Source organism: Plecotus auritus (genome assembly GCF_963455305.1).
Source record: "Plecotus auritus genome assembly, chromosome: 4".
NCBI classification, from domain to species: domain Eukaryota; kingdom Metazoa; phylum Chordata; class Mammalia; order Chiroptera; family Vespertilionidae; genus Plecotus; species Plecotus auritus.
The window spans coordinates 156,143,649-156,163,949 of NC_137775.1; the positions used below are offsets into that span (position 1 = coordinate 156,143,649).

The 20,301-nt window shown below is 37.5% G+C and overlaps 1 protein-coding gene across 4 annotated transcripts in view; it reads right to left on the minus strand.

Moving 5' to 3' along the window:
* CACNA2D1 (calcium voltage-gated channel auxiliary subunit alpha2delta 1) overlaps positions 1-20,301 on the minus strand; it is a 393,063-nt gene that overhangs the window by 303,995 nt on the left and 68,767 nt on the right. For all 4 annotated transcript variants that reach the window (XM_080665796.1, XM_080665795.1, XM_080665798.1 and 1 more), the window contains exons 2-3: positions 18,984-19,065; positions 6,375-6,491 (exon numbers count right to left, since the gene is read on the minus strand). In XM_080665796.1, coding sequence (XP_080521922.1) covers positions 6,375-6,491; positions 18,984-19,065 — 199 coding nt within the window. The remainder of the gene's footprint in view (positions 1-6,374; positions 6,492-18,983; positions 19,066-20,301) is intronic.

Consider the following 20,301-nt stretch of genomic DNA (forward strand, 5'->3'; position numbering starts at 1 on the left):
TTGAAATTTAAATCAAGACTCCCAGATATCACAGTGTTTAAAAAAAATACTGTGTTTGGAGGTTGTGTATGTAAATAGTTGCCTTATAAGCATTAGCAACAAAACAAGAAACAAAAATATCTTATTGAAAGATCTGTGTACTCTGTGAAAGTTGGATTTCAAAAATCAAGAGGAATGCTATTGTGAAGCCAGGTTAGTAGACTGTGTCTTATTTAGTGCTGAACTACGCTCCAAGTAGGTATTAGATGTCTGAGAGCAAACAATGCAGCTGAAGATGCCATTTTATGGGACTTAAATCCAATGGTACTATGGGACCCAACCAAAGGCATAATTAGTGTGGCTTACTTAGTTATAATAGTTACATGTCACCTGTACAAAGAGATCCGATTGATTGAACAAATGACAAAATATATTTTGGCTCAGATTACTGAGATGTCATAGAGGTGAGATATATGGTACATAATGCTAAAAGGTAGATAAAACAAGAATTCAAGCCCAAATCTCCCACTCTGTATAAGACTTGGTCAAGAACTTAAAATATCTGAGTTTCAGTCCATGTACTATGTAGATTAAAGGAGTTAATGTGGGAAGTTTTTAAACTAGTAAAGGCCGCACAGGAAACACCAAGTACCTTGTATATATACATAAGTGGGTTTGAAGTGCTTGCTCGCTGTGTCAAATTGGACAAATGTTTAATTACCTGAGCCTTCATTTTCTCATCTTTAAAATGTGATCAATTATACCTATTTTGCAGAATAGAAATTGTGTTAGAAATATTGAAAAGAGCCTAGCAATAAGTGTTTGGGTCATAGCAGACATTCAATAAATGCTAATTATGAATTTGCTCCATAGCATATCTTCAAAAGCTTTCACTCTTCTCCATTCAAACAACCTGCTCACTCACTCATGCCTCAACCTTGTTATCACCTAGAACTCTTAGTTTCTTAAATTCCCATCATGTACCACAATTTCTTATTTTCCCATTGTTCTCTATAAACCTACACTTTATTCACATATAATAGTCTTCTTTCTTGTACTCATAATTATTGGCCATTACCATACCCTCCCTATCATAGTTCATGATTTCAAACATTTCAACTACTGGTAACTAATTCTTAAGTGTTCTTGATGTTTATAATATTTACTCTGCCAATCTCAATCTAAAATGGATTCAAGAGTCTTCATTCTTCTACTATTAACACAGTCCCAATCCTCCATAGAAAAAGCTGATCTGATTATGTAATCATATTAAAGGAGTGGAACTCTGTGTGTGTGTGTGTGTTTTAAATATGTTTTTATTGATTTTGCAGAAAGAGGAAGGGAGAGGGAGAGAAACATATATTGGCTGCCTCCTGCATGCCCTCTACTGGGGATTGAGTCTGTAACCTGGACACATGCCCTAACTGGGAATTGAACTGGTGACCTCTTGGAGCATGGAAGGATGCTCAACCAACTGAGCCACACCAGCCAGGGCAGAACTCTGTGATTGTTGTTGGGTTTTTTGTTTTGTTTTGTTTTATTTTTTTTACAAAGCAATGTTTTTCTTTCCTATGTTTCTTAAAATGGATTTGCTCTAGACTTTCTTTCCTAAAACTCACATTAAATCTTGTAAAGGTCTTGACATAGACACCAGCTGGCTGGATTAAAATTTTAACTAAGAGTACAATTTTGTACAGAGAGGCAAAAACTATATTTCTTATTCCCCCCCCCCCCCCCCCCCCCCGCAGGCAGGACTTATTCAGTGAGAAACACACAGAAGTAGCAGAATGGGACTTCTGGAAATCTTTTCAGCTACCAACCTCAGATTTCTTGTTACATGAAAGAAAATAAACCTGTAATCTGTACTAATCACCCTTCAGCTGTATTTGAACACAACTTTAAGCCTTAGAGGTTCCATAACTGTCCTAAGCAACACTGTACATATCACTTTTATACCTAAAAATAATCTTAGCTAATTAATTAAAATATCTAATTTGGGTTAAAGTGAAAATCTAATTTTAAAATTCATTTGTACTTCCTATAGTAGCTCAGTACTGCTCCAGGTTGAGAAATTTCCGGGGTCTCTGTGTGAGGAGTGTGGTAAACTCACTCTCTGAGTTTCTCATCCTGATCCCATCTTGATGACACTTGCCAGCTCACAGGTGGAGATTTCAGCAATGGCACTGTGAGAAAGCTGGTAACGGACACCTTTCTCGCTATGATTGTGTGTTGGTACACTCTGTCATCGGTGGATGTTCATCGCTGACTTGCTCCTCTCTTGGGGTGCCGTCCTGCATTGTTTGGAGGTTTCCAGAACATCTCACTACGATGCCACACTTCTGGCTGCCACTTACACCCTACGCTTCAGTTCCCATCTGATAGTGTGTGTCTATCCTCTTTCTGCTGAACTGGTTTGCCCCTGGCAGCGTGCTCTATTGGATCGAGTCCCAGACCAGGTCCATTAGGTACGGCTCACCAGTGCTTTGATTTGCGTGTAAGCTTGCACCCAATGGAGCCACCTTTCATTGCTCAGCCATCGGACAGGCATCTCTAGCCTTGGCACTTTATTGTTAGCATCCAGAAGCAAGTGTCAAATCCAAATAAATAAAAGTAATCTAAATTTGACAAAATACTAGTGGATTAGCTAGTCCCTTTACCACTCAGATTCAAGGGGAAATAAATATATGAGCAATCCAAGCAATCCTCTCAAGAACATTTATACTAAGATTAAGGATAAGGGTAAGCACATTTTTATCTATGAAAACAGAAATAGCACAATATTCCATACTTCTCCCAAAGGAATTTTTTTCGTTCTCTTCAATCTGGATAAATTTATACCCTCAAGATAGATTTAGGGCTAATTGTCAAGACACATACTTTCAGACAACTCTCAAATTCATATGTAGCTTAGCACCTCATTCTTAGAACATGAGGATATCTTATACCTTCTGTTTTTCTCACTGTTAGGATGGCTCTATATTTTGTTTACCACTTACCTATACAAGACTCATTTCACTTTTTCTTACTTTGCTTCCCCACATCTTTAATACGGTCCTCAAACACCTATTTTTGCATATAAGACTTCTACTTTACCAAGAGAAAAGTGGTTATCCAGTGTGATTTCCAATTTCATCTAGCTGCAAGTTTAATTATCTTTATTCATATTTACTATCCATTCTGTCTCAAATGAAAGATAGTCCACCTTTTCAAAGATAAATTCATTACGCTAATATCGGTGTATGTGTTTTCTGGAACTATCCTTCAACATCCAGGTGTGTGTGTTTTTCTTAGTTTTACATTTAATAGATTCCTTCCTTTCTGTCTGTAAGCATGTTTACATGTCCTCCATTCTGAAAAAAAGAAAAAGTCTATAGTAGTACTCCATTTTTCTCTTTCACTGTCCTACCAAACTTCTTGAGCATATTAATTTCTTGCCAATTTCTCACTTCCCAAAAACTCTTTAACACTGGTAGTCTTTATTCCATTCCAATATATTCTAATGAATCTGTTTTTGTAAAAGTAAACCAATGATTCGTAAAACCCAAATACAATACATTTTAAATTCTTTGAGTCTCTAAAAACTTCACATTTCTTTCTGAATCTCTTTATCACTTCTTTGGATCTGGTTTTCAGATATTTCTTTCTTACTTCCTGAGTTAAACCTTCTATAGATAAAGGCCAGGAATCTTCATTTTAGCAAACTCCATATCAATGACAAACTTGAAAAATAGAGAACTACTGCTTTAATAGCTAAAGATACACAAAACGATTTGGTTAATCAACAATGACCTACGGGGGGTGGGGGGAGAAAGAAAAAATACTATTTTAACAGTCATTTGAAAACATTTGTTACTTTCTCTTTTTCATTATCTAATCAGAAACTAAATATCAAGGTTGAATTAAGAGGGAGGTGGCTCATATTACAGTATTTAAAGCTTCATAATAGATTAGAGCAGCTTTAATTAAAGTTACCAGGACAGCCAGAGGGAGACATGATACACCATAATTGGAAATGTGTCACTAGAAAAATGTGTTTATTATAACCTTGATCCTATTTTCTTTGAGCAAAATGTCTAGAGACCTTCATTAACTCAGCAGATCCCCTTGTCTGTGCTGGTTGGTGAACAATAAGACAACTTATTTAATACACCTCCATCTTTCAGGAGGCACCATTGGAGGAGGTTGGATTGTTTTGTTGAAAAGCTTTTTCCTATGAACTGTTCATTAACACTTGCAGATTTTCTGCCTAGTGCAGGCTGAAATAAATGTTAATAACAATGTTAAACGATTGTTTCTTTTTTTACTTGAGATTGCTTAAGAATAATCCAACAATGTTAGCAGAATAATTACCATATTGAGCCAGTTTGTGAGGCATAGGCATAGCAAGAAAAATAGAAAAATACTAATTTAGGAAATACATCTTGAAAATAAAATGGCTGAAATTATCAGTGTGGAATTAGAGGGAAAAAAGCTGGATTCATGGACAGATGTCCTAAAGTGAAATTCCACCTTAACCTCATGTTATCTACACAGTCTTGGACAAGAACCCTAGACCTTTATGAGTTTCCTCATTAATAAAACAAGAATGAACAGATGTTTAAGTGTGCCTATTTCATAGGATTCTGTAACAGCCCAATGCATATCACTCATCAGAATCATGACATGTTTTTATATACTCTCAAAACAAAACAAAAAACGACTTAAGTGCAAAATCTGTTTTGCTATAAAAGAGGTTTGTTTTATGGCAAAAGCAACTAAATTTTTTTTGACAGTGGTTTCTCTTTCAGCTCTTTCTAAACTTGGTTGTTGGAGCAGATCAAAAGATAACAGTATAATTTAAGCATGAATAAAATGTCAAAATAAATACTGAAATTTAAAAAAGATATTGGTTGAAATAGTTTTGAGTCAAACATATAAACAAATGTAAGCTAAGCATGAAGCAATGAAATAAGTTATGATTTCATGTTTAATCAACAGACTATAAAAGCCAGAATTTAAAATTTAATGTTCAAATACATAAAATCAGTATATGTGCAGACATAATAAAGTTTATCATAGAAATTATAATCATTTCACTAAAAAAAGTAAAAAAATCCTTTCAGTTGTTCATTTCCTTTAAAAAAAAAGACAAACAACTGAATTCTAGAAACTCCTAGGAAATTTCTTTAGTAGATATTTGAGAAAACAACCAGTTCAATTTACATGTTTTTCATAGATTTGCATCTATTATATATTCCCAAGGGTATTTTATGTTGATAACCTTGATACTAAAAATATATTGCTAGTGTACATCTAAATTGATGAAACTATTTTGGGAAGGAAATAATATTGTAAAGCTGACTTTCTGAATACCTACAGTCTAATAATTCCACTATTGGCCCTACAGATATCCTTGCACTGCGTACCAGGAAACTTTTTCAAGAAAATTTAGCAGCACCAAATAATAATTTACCAACAGAGAATAAATGAAAATTTGAGATATATCCTCATAAAATAATATTTAACTGTGGCTAAAATAAAATAAATCTAAGTACAAACCTCCTGATTAAATCATCCTATAAAATAAAAGGCTAATATGCAAATAGACCGAACAGTGGGACAAACGGTCGCTATGACGCACACTGACCACCATGGGGCAGACGCTCAATGCAGGAGCTGCCCCATAGTGGTCACTGCGCTCCCACAGGGGGAGTGCCACTCAGCCAGAAGCTGGGCTCATGGCTGGTGAGCACAGAGGCAGTGGCGGGAGCCTCTCCTGCTTCTGAGGCAGCGCTAAGGACCCCTTGGTGGGCCTAAGCCTGCAGGCGGACGTCCCCCGAGGGCTCCCAGACTGCCCAAATTGTGTGCACTGGGTCTCTAGTACAAACATAATGTAAGAAAGTCACTGAGAACTGCATACAGTATAATGTGATTTTAATAAAGCTAAAAAGAAAGCAAACTGGCAAATATGCATGTGAAGCACAACTCTTTTTTAAAATAAAGAAATAAGTAATCAAATATCTAGAGTGTTGGCCACCCCTGGCAGGGAGGCAAGGTAAGGGGACAGGAGAGTTCTAAGAAGGCAGGGTTAAGGGTGCTGGCAATATTCGTGGGTTTTATGTTGTACAATAAATTTAAACATTATTATTACACATTGTGACTTACATATGTATAAATACATCCATGTACGAATATACTATTCCTATGTATTAAAATCACCTAACAAACTAATAATAAGAAGTAAGCTGATTATGTTGGATTCACAATGAAACCATGATATCTCACCTTTCATGCACATATTAGATGAACAGTTTCCGTGGTAAAGAAAGCATACTAAAGAAAGCCTCCAACTAAAGCATGAAGAATAATAAGTAATGGAAAATATAACAAAACGAGCAGACCCAATTTAAACTCACCACCAGGGCTTTAGATCTGTTGCTTAGAAGTTTTTCAATATCCCTGGCTGCAATTTCCACCAGCTGGCGTGCATTATTTGGTTCCACAGTATACAAATCTTGGTATTTCTCATAAATCTATGTAAAAGGCAAAAGAAAATTATTAAGAACAATTGCTTATTTGGCTCATAAGTTTCACATCAGAATGTATTTAAAATCATAAACAATTGATTAGAAAAGTCCACCCTTTTCTTCCTTCACCTTGATCTTCCCAGAGTTTAGGTGTGTCAAAAATATGTATATAAATATTAGTTTCCTATAAGACCACCAGCTCGCCAAAATAGTTATGTCAACAGTCTGTAAAACATCTTGAACAACAATGCTTTGTATATGCAATTTTGTGACTTGAAATTGTAATTTCAAACTCAAAACCTGGTCTTAACTGCCATCAGCATTTTAAAAACAGGAGAACTGAAGTATGGGACATCAAACCTGGAGGATATGTGCAGTGAACAAAGGTAGGAGGGCGGGGAAGTGCTAATGTATGGAGAGAGACTTCCCACTGTTCTCCTTCACTGCAATCACTGAGGCTAATGGGTTTGCTGCCAAACCTTATAAAAAGAAAGAGAGAGAGAATAAATGAATGAATATGAAGCCCCTGCTAAGGAAGGTTCATCCAGGTGACACAGGGAGCTTCATTTCACAGAGTAGTAGTTGAAGGTCATCCAGGTCGACATTAAAGGTTAAAACGGAATTGTGTAAATATTTTTATTATCAGATTGACTGTTTTGTTTTTAAATCATTGAATCAAACTATACTGAAAGTAAGCTATGCAGCAAAAGGAAACCCGGCTGCATTCCTGGCTCACATCAGTGTCCATGGAAGGAGTTCCCTAGCATGGCATCAGATGCACTTGGTACGCAGAGCCTATACACTCCTGGTGGGAGAGGAAGAATGAAAGAAAGGGGGTGGGGAGAGGACCAGCAACCCTCTCTGTGGCTGGAGGGCTGAGCAGAGAAGGAAATCCCTTATGCATCCACAGATGGGTTGCACATGCATTACTAAACCATCTTTAAAAGCCAAGACCTGGCAGTTTTTTGCCATCTTATGGGAAGGGAATCCAGGCACATGCAGGAACCAGTTCAACCCTGTTTTCCTAGCACAACCTCAGCATTCTGTTACTACCAACAGGTTCTACAGCCCAGTCCCAGCTGAGCATGGATGCTGCTGGTGAATGCTGGTTTAAAATGGACACAGAAACATATGCTAACATTTATATATATAAAAGCCTAATATGCTAAGTGTTCGACCGATCAGGGTAGGTTAGCTTGCTGCTAGGGTCTGGCAGATGAGGACTGAGTGAGATGGGCGGGACAAGCCCTGGAGACCCTCCCGTGGTCCCTCCCTGGCCAGCCACCCCCATAGGCCCTGATTGGGATTGGGACTGGGCAAGATGGTCCGGATAGCCAACCAGGCCGAGGGACCCCAACTGTGCACGAATTCATGCACCAGGCCTCTAGATTATTTATAACAGAGTATGTTAGTTTACATAGAATTAAATTTTTTATTCAAGTGATAAAAATTAATAGTTTTAAGAGATTTAAATCAAACTTTTACTCCTAAATTCATTTGATTTATTCAAACTATCAGTGTTTCCATACTAGCCTGAATTTTGACCTTGTAGGTTTTCATTTCACCTATTCCAACCACAGTAAGTTAGCATATACAATCTCCATATTTAGTGTCATCCAGGATTCCTGCATATTACTGGACTGCTTACGTTTTCTTTTGCAGGGCAGATTATTGAGCTCTGTTTTAAAGACCCAGGTTATCCATGATAAAATCCATCCAACTCAAGGCTCCCTCTTTTATTTTGGCCTAAAATGACATCCAAGAACATGACCTCCTGAATAGATTAATTGATCAGGTTACAAAAAGATAAACCTCAACATCACTTTAATTGATCCAGGATATTTGGTTCTTTGCAGTAAAACCAATATAGCTAACTGGTATAAAGGCAGGTGTGCTTTGAACCATTAATGTTTTGTTCCTTTCCATATGAAGTCTGATCTCCTTCCTGTGGTATAGAGACTACACTATAATTCAGAATTGGTGAAGATTAGTTCAGGATGCATAGTCTTTACTTCGCATTATGTACTATAAATAAAGACATTTATTAATTCACTACCTACACATATTAGAAACGTTATAAGTACTTTAAAGAATGAGAGGATTATAAATCAGAAGAATTTAGTTCAAATATATATATATATAGTTCTAAAATATATTTATTCTCTCAAATTATGTTTATAGGGTAATTTTTTTAATGCTTAGAAAAAGGAAAGAAGAAAAAACAAGATCTACCTGGCAAATAAAATTACATATATATATATATACACACACACTAGAGGCCCAGTGCATGAAATTTGTGCACGGAGGGGGGGGGGGGTTGTCCCTCAGCCCAGCCTGCACCCTCTCCAATCTGGGACCCCTTGAGGGATGTCTGACTACCCATTTAAGCCCAATCCTGGTGGAATTGGGCCTAAACAGGCAGTCAGACATCCCTCTCACAATCCAGGACTGTTGGCTCCCAACTGCTTGCCTGCCTGCCTTCCTGATTGCCCCTAACTGCTTCTGCCTGTCAGCCTGATCACCCCCTAACCACTCGCCTGCCAGCCTGATTGATGCCTAACTGATCCCCTGCCAGCCTGTTTTCCCCTAACTGCCCACCCCTGCAGGCCTAGTCACCCCTAACTGCCCTCCCCTGCAGGCCTGGGTCCCCCTCAACTGCCCTTCCCTGCAGGCCTGGGTCCCACACAACTGCCCTCCCCTGCAGGCCTGGTCACCCCTAACTGCCCTCCCCTGCAGGCCTGGGTCCCCCCCAACTGCCCTTCCCTGCAGGCCTGGGTCCCTCCCAACTGCCTTTCCCTGCAGGCCTGGTCGCCCCCAACTTCCCTCCTCTGCTGACTTGGTCACTCCTAACTGCCCTCCTCTGCAGGTCTGATCGCCCCCAACTGCCCTCCCTTGCAGGCCTGGTCCCTCCCAACAACCCTCCCCTGCTGGCCATCTTGTGGTGGCCATCTTGTGTCCACATGGGGGCAGGATCTTTGACCACATGGGGGCAGCCATCTTGTGTGTTGGAGTGATGGTCAATCTGCATATTACTCTTTTATTAGATAGGATAGAGGCCTGGTGCATGGGTGGGGGTTGGGGCCAGCTGGTTTGCCCTGAAGGGTGTCCCGGATCAGGGTGGGGTTTCCCTTGGGGCGTGGGGCGGCCTGGGCCAGGGGCCTGTGGTGGTTCGCCCCCTGGTGACCCAAGCAGAGGCCCTGGTATCTGGGGTTTATTTATCGTCTACAATTGAAACTTTGTAGCCTGGAGCGGAGCCAAGCCTTCTGCTTGCTCGGTGGCAGCAGCCATTTCTGTTGGGATTTATGTATCTTCTATAATTGAAACTTTGTAGCCTTAAGTGGAGGCCTGGGCTGGCCAGGGTGTGCGGAAAGCTTGGCTTCCTCCATCGCCGGGGGCAACCCTAGCCTCCTGCTCTTTCCAGCTCCGTGGCTGCCGCCATTTCTGTTTGGGTTTATGTATCTTCTATCATTGAAACTTTGTAGCCTTGAGTGGAGGCCTAGGCTGGCAAGGGCAGGTGGAAAGCTTGGCTTCCTCCATTGCCGGGGAAACCCAAGACTCCCTCCTGCTGTGGCCGTAGCCATCTTGGTTGGGTTTATTTGTATATTCACTCCTGATTGGCTGGTGGGCGTGGTTTGTGGGTATAGCAGAGTGGTGGTTAATTTGCATATTACTCTTTTATTAGATAGGATATTGCTGATTTTTACAGAGAGGAAGGAAGAGGGATAGAGAGTTACAAACATCAATGAGAGAGAATCATTGATCGGATGCCTCCTGCACAACCCCTACTGGGGATGTGCCCGCAACCAAGGTACATGCCCTGGACCGGAATCGAACCTGGGATCCTTCAGTTTCCAGGCTGATGCTCTATCAACTGAACCAAACCGGTTAGGGCACAAATAAACTTTTTTAAAAAATATGTTTTTATTGCCCATATTTTTAAAGTATATATATTTTATTGATTTCAGAGAGGAAGAGAGAGAAAGAGAGAGACAGAAACCAATGATGAGAAATAATCATTGATTGGCTGCCTCCTTCATGCCCCTCACTGGTACTGAGCCCACAACCCGGGTATGTGCTCTGGGAATCAGAACCTTGACTTCCTAGTTCATGGGTGGCGCAACTACTGAGCAACATCAGCTGGGTGCAAATAAACTTTAAATAAATGTAAAGTTAAAGAAGCTTAAATCTCAATACCCAATGTAAATATTCTGCTGTCTATTTTACATATAAAACATTTGAAATGTTTTCTTGGTACTAAAAATGAATTTGAACCATTTAACTGTCCCACCAAAAGAAAAACTAACTCTTGCTTCTGGTTTTAAAGAATACAATATTCTTTGTTGCATAAAGTATTGAGAAGGCTCTCAAAAAGTCTACTGGTTTTTGTTTTGTAAACATTTTCAGAGTAGAAAGTTTCACATGGATTTTAACATTATGTATTTTCCTAATGTACATAAATTTATGATTTTTTTCTCCCACTAAAATAAACCACATTTCTATACCCTTTCACATGTTAACATATGACTATTTGAAAAATTCTTCAGTATCTTTCCCTCTTTCTAGTATTTTGTTTCCTTAAAAAACAATGACCTGCTTAGCATTTTATCCAATGGCCTTTCTGAAAGAAAAACATCATGGACCAGGCAAACTCCATTCAATCACATGTTGATTCCTCACATGCTGTGTGACACTGGCTTCTATTTCTTCTGCTAGAAAGAATATGGCCCATAAAAAAGAGACTCCAGGACAGGATGCTTTATTCTGCTGACCGATGCATGAATATGCTTTAAATTTTCTGTTGTTCAAGTCCTCTCCCTACTATCTTTGACACAAGTTTTGACAAAACAATACTTGTTGCCTGTATAGTCTTTCTTTCTTACAATTTTAATTAACTGGTTTTAATTTACTTTCAGTATTACATTGACAGACCAAATTTTGTGGTGATGACAACAGAGAATATGGTTTCCCTACCTTTTTCATTGGAAACTTCTAAGTCACTTTGCTCTAGTTAAGTCCATAGTTTCAAGATAATCTTCAGAATAATACATTTAAAATACTCTTGAATGTAATATCTAAAAGGTGATGCCATTCATCGATATAACTACTTCATAAACAAACCTAGAGAAATGTTTCCGAAATCATAAGCCTTAGTTTTAGGTGATGAATGATGCCATAGACTAATGCAGATACCTTCGAGATGCTCACTGAAAGCCAGATACACTTCCAAGTTCTGGATGACAGGTAAGACTGGATTAGCAATCACTTTCAGGAAGCTTCTCTATACCACTCACTTTAAGAAACCTAAAAAAATGCATTCAATTAGCTATCGTATTAATGGGAACAATGGGGTTCGGGCTCTTGAATATCAGAATGAAGTGAGTTTTACTCCCACTTCACTTCAGATATGACCAAACTACTGTCCGGACCAGCAGAAGGTGAAATGGTTAGGCAACGTGAGTTCGCAATACCCTTCTGCTCGGAATCCCCCTTGGCTTCAGCAGGATGTAGGGGAATAGAAGAGCCCTTTGGGAGGAACAAGAAAGGCGGCTGAGAATGAAGGGTCAGTTTGTCTGCGAGCAGACTGCCCTCGGTGCAGGAGGAGGGGAGCCAATGCCGAGACTGAGGGATGGACCGTGGGAGCAGAGGTCGCCCTGGAGGATGATGGTGAAAACCACCGGAGCTGAGGGGCCCTCAGCAGGATGAGATGGACCAAGTTCTTAGAGGCAATCACATTCAAGAGCAAATACATCAGACATTCCTTCACATGAGTTTCCCCTTGTGCCCAGATGCCAAGGAGCAAAGTCAAGAACATGAGAAATACTGAAAGGGAATTCGAATTTGAAATTGACTAAATCTATAATTGACCACAAAAGCCCCTTTTGAACCGAAAAACAGCAAACCTTGAAATGGTTAAGATTAATACTTTCCTCCCCTGGGAGAAAGAATGGCAGCTCATGAGTAAGTTAAGTTCCCTAGAGAAACAGTCAAATTTCTGCGATTACAGCTTATATATGTAAACTTGGTAACTCCTTCCCTCAATACTTGTACATTTGTTTTCCTTCCACAGAACTTTTCCTGCACAAGCAATCAAGATCTCGGCCCTGCCCACAGCCATCTTTCTGAGGAAAGCTTCCCCTGTGACAGTCCCCGATGAAAGAGGAGCCCTAGAGCTTCCTTATAAAGGGGTAGCGTTATTCCATGACCTTGACTTTGGCCCTTGCTTAATTGTATTAGGATATATCAGACCTGCAAGCAGCTAACTTCTGAATCAGTGGCCTGTAGGATCTGTTTAAACAGTAATACATTGTGCCAATCAGAGTCTGACTGCAGATGACAGTGGGATGGATCAAGGGCAGAAGCAGAAGTGAAAAGATTAGAGGGAGGAAAAGAGTATTCAGAAACTGAGTGACAGAAGTGATGGCTGTGGTAGGCACAATAAAGGCCTCCCAAAGAGATTCACATCCAAATCCCCAGAATCTGTGAATACGATGTTACATGGCAAAGTGGAATTAAGTTTGCAGATGTAATGAAGTTTTGCTAATCAGATGAACTGAAAATAACGAGATTATCCTGGAGTGTCCTGGTGAGTCCAATATGATCACAAAGATCCTTTAAAGTGGATGAGGAAGATGTGACTCTATAAGAGAAAACCAGAGTAGGTAGCATGAGAAGAAATTTCAAGAAGACAGAGATTTTTGCCTGTTTTGTCCACTGGTACAGCCCAGCACATAATACAGTGCCCGCACATAGCAGGCACTCCATAATCCTGGCGGCATAAATGAGCAAAGGGACACTGAGACCGGTGATTGCATCAGGCTTTACTAGGAATGGAAATGCTGGTTTGTGGCAAGTTCTTCCTTGTATTTTAAAACCAGTGTTTATTTTAAACATAAAAAATAACAAGGCTATGTAAGGCACTATGCAGTTACATAAGGTAACATAAATGCAACATGCAAATGGTAATTAGGTTAGAGTAAATACACAGAACTGGCTAATAATCAATATGACTAATTCAGTGTTTCAATGAGGAAGCACAGAAAATTGTGCCATCAGAATTCAGAGGAAAGTCAGGTCACATGGGTTATGATCATCAAAAAGATAGATTATAGCCACACTCTGGAATAAATGTGCATAAGTAAGGGAGAGAGAAAATCAGAATGTGTGTGAAACAAGAAATTATTGGAAAATAAAGACTGAAAAACTAATTGGGACACTATTATGAAGAGCTGTAAAATTCAGAGTGTTAGTTTTCACCTGATTATGTAGTCAATTCCAAACTATTTGAGACTGACCCTAAACCCAAATGATCTAAATTTATTTCACTGCCAACGAAAGACCTTTAAAACGCAGCACAATTTAATTTGTGCTTAACCATCTAGTAGCAAATGGCTTCTCTAAACAAAAATTGCTTCCTATCAATACTGATGTGTAACTGTACAAATTTATATTCATTTGAGGAGTTTCATACATGTACTCTTGCCTCAAATTCTTGTCCTTCTTAAGTTTTCAGCCTCAGCAATATTGACATTTTTACCAGATCATTCTTTGATGTGGGCAATGTCCTATGCAGTATAGGATGTTTAGCAGCATCTTTGGCCTCTACACACTACATGCCAGGAACCCTCACTCCCCCCACCCCCACCCCTGGTTGTGACAATAATACATGTTTCAAATGTCTCTTGGGGAACAAAATTGCCCCTGGCTAAGAATCACTGCACTCTATATAGAGACATTAAAGGTGTCTTCAGGGGAGAAATATAAGAAGCTATATGTTGTATATTGAGAGTGTGCAGTAGCAAATAATGGTCTTGTATGCCATTCATCTTCATTGTAAAGAAGAAGCTAAACCTTGGCTACATCACTTCCATACGTTTTTAGCTTCCCCGTCCTTTGTGAGGCTCATAGACAAGAAGAGAGCATAGCCACTATCTATCACCCTCCCTGTAATTAGTATTACCAAGCCATTAGATTGCTACTTGAAGAAACAATAAATAAGAACTCGCTCACATACCAGCATAACTTTAAAAAGTGTCATTGATTGATAATAGAACAGATCGGTATGGTAAAAAGAAATAATTTTAATAGTCTTTCACTATTAATGTTTATGAACCGATGGTACTGTACTTAAAAACTGTTAATAAAATATTGAAAGTTATCATAAGATTAGAAACCCCTTTAGAATTCATTTTATTCCGTGTCTTTGAAAACAGATGTAATTAACCACTGTTTAAAAGAAACAAAGCACGCATACACAAAAATAAGAGAGTCCATACTCTCTCTATGGAAATACATTCTGCAGTCAAAATAGATTTCTCTCCATTTAGGGAGGGAGGGTAATGTATTTTTCCCTAATATGACAATAATCTCAATTTGCCTGTTATTACGGTAACTAGTCACAACATTTCCTAGTTGGAGGTGTAAGACAACTCTGAACAAAACAAAAACATGAAATAAATAAGCTATATTTGAAAAGTAATACTATTACTTTTATAAAGTACTTATATTACTTTTTAAAATAATCATATTACTTTTAAAGTAATATAAATATAAAGCTACATTTTAAAGAGAAGTAAGCATTAACTTTTTAATAGCATCTATTATTGCTGTCATATTGCATTTTATATCCCTTTTATCCCTTTTACCTCTCCCTTTCTGTGAGGAAGGGAGAGTGTTACTATCTCACTTGACAAGTGGGTAAAGGGAAATCTACTATCACCAGCTACTTAGCATCAAAACTGAGGAGAAAAAAAAGATTCCCATCCTTACTGTTGACTCTGCATCTTGCTAAATCCCTGCTCAGAATCACCAATGATTAATTATGTTCTGCTTCAGAGTATCTTCTTTTGCCAATAAAATAATATATTAAACTCTCTACCACCTAGAAAATGAACATTCTATTTACATTAAGATCATGTGACCACAAAGAAAAAGCATTGGTCTGTGAACCCCTTGAGTTACTATTGAAATTCTTCACTCAAAATCCTTGTGTAAATACTAACTTAATTAAGAGAACTGAATGCTCAATATTTAGACACGTTTCATATTTATGTCTTTGAGAGAATATTGGGAGCGCTCCATCAGTAGGACATCCCCTGAGGGCTCCCGGACTGTGAGAGGGTGCAGGCCGGGCTGAGGGCCCCACAAGCCCCGAGGGCATGAATTTTCGTGCACTGGGACTCTAGTATAATACAATTCTCTTGACTAATACAACGGGGGAATGATCTTTCTTGAGTTCTGGTTATAGGTCAATAAATATTATATATGGATATGTCATCAATCTCAACAACTCCATGAGATGAAACATCTCGCTGATCACCAAGCTATCAACTGGAAGAAAATAAGTGTATTTTCTTCAAGTGGAAGACCATAAAGACAAAAGCAGGAAAAACTATTTTCTGTACCACTCTTAGCAATCCTTTTAATAGATATACACACAAAACCATGTCTGTACATATCAACAATAATGGAAGATTTTACATTCTGCATGTAAATTTAGATTTTACAATATCTTTCTATACTTCCTTTTAAAAAATAAATTCAAATAGAAATGTTCATGAGTGGGTAACTGCTAGCCAAATTTTGGCTTCTTCTAATTTATATCTCTTACTAAAAGAGCAGTAGCATAACCATGGTAACCTTGTACCTAATCAGGGATCTGCTTGCCTTCTCAATATACAAGAAGCAATATAAAAAGGTAAAATATTATAGTCTAAAGCAAGCATGTCAAACTCAAAGGCTAATACAGGCCAAATAAACGAGGCATGTGGCCCACAGGCTGCGAGTTTGACATGTTTGGTATAAAGCAAAACAAGATTTTTTTTTTTTAATTTTGGAGTTACATCCAATTTAGTAGTTGTGTGTCCTAGAACCAAAATTTAACATTGCAATTGCTTCATGCATATTAATGATGATGATGTTCACTTTACAAGGTTGTCCTGAGAATTAATAAGATACCACATGCAAAGGGCTTAGTGCAGTTCTTGAACTAATGAAAAACAAATGAAGTCCTTCAGTTGTATTTGAGAGGTTCTAATATATTAAATTCATTAAGCAAAATTATAAAACATTATTGTCTCTTTTCCCTAATTTTATTTTTTCTCTTCCCTCAATTATTTCATGTACTTTGTGGCTGAGCATACTCAATTAATGGACATGTTATCTTCTAATAAATGATTAGATAATGGAATAATTCATTAAGACATAGCACTATTTAAGCTAATTCATGCTGTATCTTTAACAGAAGTTAGGCAAATAACTTTAATTTTCATTAAATTTTTAAGATGTCTTATTTTCGCTAAGTTGCCTCATTACAGCTGCATATGAGTATTCAGGTAAAATGCTAGTTCTATCTTGCAAAACCAGTAAAAATAATTACATTAAATACTTTTGGAAGAATCATCATTTCCATAATATTGAATTTCAATCCAGGAACCTGTTAAATCCCTCGGTTTATTCAACTTTTGGTCCTCGCCCTGTATCCAATACGCCCAATCTCAGCTCAAAGTCCACTGTCCACTATAGCATCCTTCAGCCAGTCTCTGCTTTAAATTTCCACAGCCCAGGGCCCGCACATGAACATCTCCCAGGCAAAAGCACAGAGGCATATGGACCACTTACCTCCGCAAAATGACGCTCTTTCTGTGACCTAATACTCAAATTCCTCTTCCAATACCGATTCTGTTCTCTCTCTCCCCCCTCATTTGTTACACATAACAAAACAAAGTATTTAATTGTATCTTTTCTGTCACTGTAGTTATGTATGTGCCTCAGAAACAGAAAAAGTATGGGAATTTTCTTCCATCCTCTCCATTCTATTTTGTTATCCATATTCAGACAAAGCCATTTATTCATTTAACAATTTTACACTCTTCTTAGTCAGCTACACTTCACAAAAGCATAGTGGAAATCAGGTGAGACTTTTTTGTTGCATAACGATTCCTTGCAAAAGCAGATTCGGTGAGAGAAGGTTCACATATTTACACGAAAAGTAAAAATGAGGTCAGCCAAGAAAGTGGTTTCTGAGGCCGCAGAACCTCTGGAGGAGTGAAGGAGCGCTCTCAAGAGCAGTTATTTTTAATCTCAATCTGTCAATAAAAAGACTCATATAGCTTCTAACCAGAACCTGTTAATTCCCATCTCTTTTTCCTCATCCCACAAACTCCATCACTTTCATAGAGGCTCGCATATTACCTTGCACACACTCATATTCTTATATATTTCCCCACAGTATCATTACAGATCACCAGCACCAGCTACCAGGAGCTTTCAGGCATCTTCAGGCCCACATGGTAGATTAGCAGAGCGTCAGTTCTCTGGGGAAAGGAACCCTTGTAGCCTGCACAGTACCTGGGACACACATGTTGACTAAACTAAATTTGATCATTGTTATTCACAAGGAACATTTTTCATTTCCAAATATCTTCATCTCACAGATAGTTAAGTTTGTTCAACATACTCTTAGATTGAAACCTCTGATTGTTTTGTACACAGTTTCTTTTGAATAATTTTTTAAATATCTGCTCAATTAATAAGGTGCCTTTATGAATTTCTATTAATACATATGGTAACCAACCACACATTCCATTTTCTCTGGAGAGAAGTATTTACACATAAATACCCATATAATAAATATTCATGTATCATACATATGAATCTGCTTTAATACATTTCATCTCATTTTTGGAAAATAAAAGGCCTCATTGCATCACTAAGATAAGACGAAAGTACTTTCAAATTGTTACATTACTTACATTGAAATAGAAGTGAGACACTCAAGAAATAACATTTAATGTTTAATAAATGTTACAAAGCCTTCAATATAAATGTTCTTACCCAAGTCAAATAACCTTTTAAAGATGATAAATAAATATTTATATAATACTATTACCTTCAAAAATCATTTAATAGTGACTTTCATAAATCCTAAAAAAAAAACCCTATTTTACAATGACTCTTTTTCTTACATCAAAATCTTTGCTGCATATATCAATGACTCACCCATAACAATGAGTGAGTCATTGATATGGGTGTAAACACTTTTCAACACTTTTCCAGACATGGCTGTAAACACTTTTCAACTCTCTTTAAAAATAAAATCTACCATTAAAAAATGAAGAAGTGTTCCCACTGAGGACATTCAAAGGAATTCATCACAGTACTTAAAGTCACCGCTATGTGAAAGATTATACAATATAGTCTGAAGAATAGAAAGGTGACATCCCAATTTAAACTTTAGGGGAGTCTACATAACACATGGGTTCATGTAAGTGAGGGCTGTGTGTAAACTGTGAAGTGTGTGTGGTGAGAAAGCTTTATTAATTGTTAGGGATGATGTTCCTTTCTCACAATACCAAGCAATACCGTGGGTCTCTTCCAGAATTTCACTACCAGATCCACACACAAAAAACATCTTAATTATAATACAGAAAAACAGCTTCCTAGAAGTTAGAACTGCATTCCCATTAAAGAAAAGATTAAGTTTATTTGGGTTCTACTCACATCCACAAGCTGATTGACTCCACTTGCTGTTTTTGCCAGTGTGACAAGGTCTTCTTGCATCTTATCCACCCATGACTTGATACTGCAGACATTAGAGAAGAAAACATTCTGTCATATCTCTGGCAAATTAAGGCCCCAGGCAGCCATTTTACAGTCATGATGCAGATAATTCATTAAACTGCCTTTAAATCTTTCTTCTCCCTCCCAGCTCTCATTATGTCCACCCTCCCATCCCATCTACAAATTATAAAGCCAATGAAACTTTACTGGAAAGCCTCTTAGGATGCTGAAACACCCCCAGAAAAGAGAAAAATGACATATTTGTCATGTCCAATATGAGGATAAATTTGCTTAATTTTTATGAAAATTCCATTTAAAGTTAGTAAATAGAATATTCTAAACTAAGTCAAGTCTTCTGGATATAATACTAAGGGTGTGCTAAGTGTAGAACATTTTTTTAAATGCAAGAAAATGAGAAATATTTTAAATGTCTCCTAATTTAATTGCCCAGGGATAAACACGCCTAACATTTCATGAATTCCCATTTAGTGTTTTTAAAGCATGCTATGTAAACTTTATGTATCTTTTCTTTTCCTGAGGTCATATGATAAATAGTCCTATGCCATTATAAGTATCTTATTTATCCTACTTCTTTAAATTTTATTAACACTAAATGTTTTATAAAGTGCTATTTTATAAAGGAAAGTGAACTTTGTGTTTCATAAGTGCTGGGATCATGGGTATTTAACCATATTAATCTTCTTTTCTTCAGATAAGTTTCAATACTACTATAAAGGTGGCCATTTTTTTTTTTCAAATAAACTTAAGTAACAGAACAAGAAATTAAAAATGGAAAGAAGTATAACATGAAAAGGAGATTTAAACGAGGTGTAGGAGAACACATAAAATAATAATGAGCTAATAAACTAAAAGGGAAGAAGCAAAACCTGAAAGTCAGTCATAAAAAGAATGAAATGCCTTAGAAGAAAACACAGAAGCTTGATTTACACATGCAACAAATTAGTTAGCAAATTAAATACATAAACACTAGGGATGCTTTTACACAAATGAAAATAAGAAAGAATATTTATTGAACCACGCTGTATGAAATAGATACAAAGAAGATAAATCAATATCAAGAAACAAAAAATAAATAAATGGGAGGAGGGTACAAAGTGGAGAGAAATTTATAGATTCATTAAAATCAATGATGCATAACCACATTATTCTAATGTTAGACTTTGTGCTGCTTATGAGCTGGTGCATATATTTGAAACATATTATAAATACTAACTAATATTCTTATTACTACTGTTAG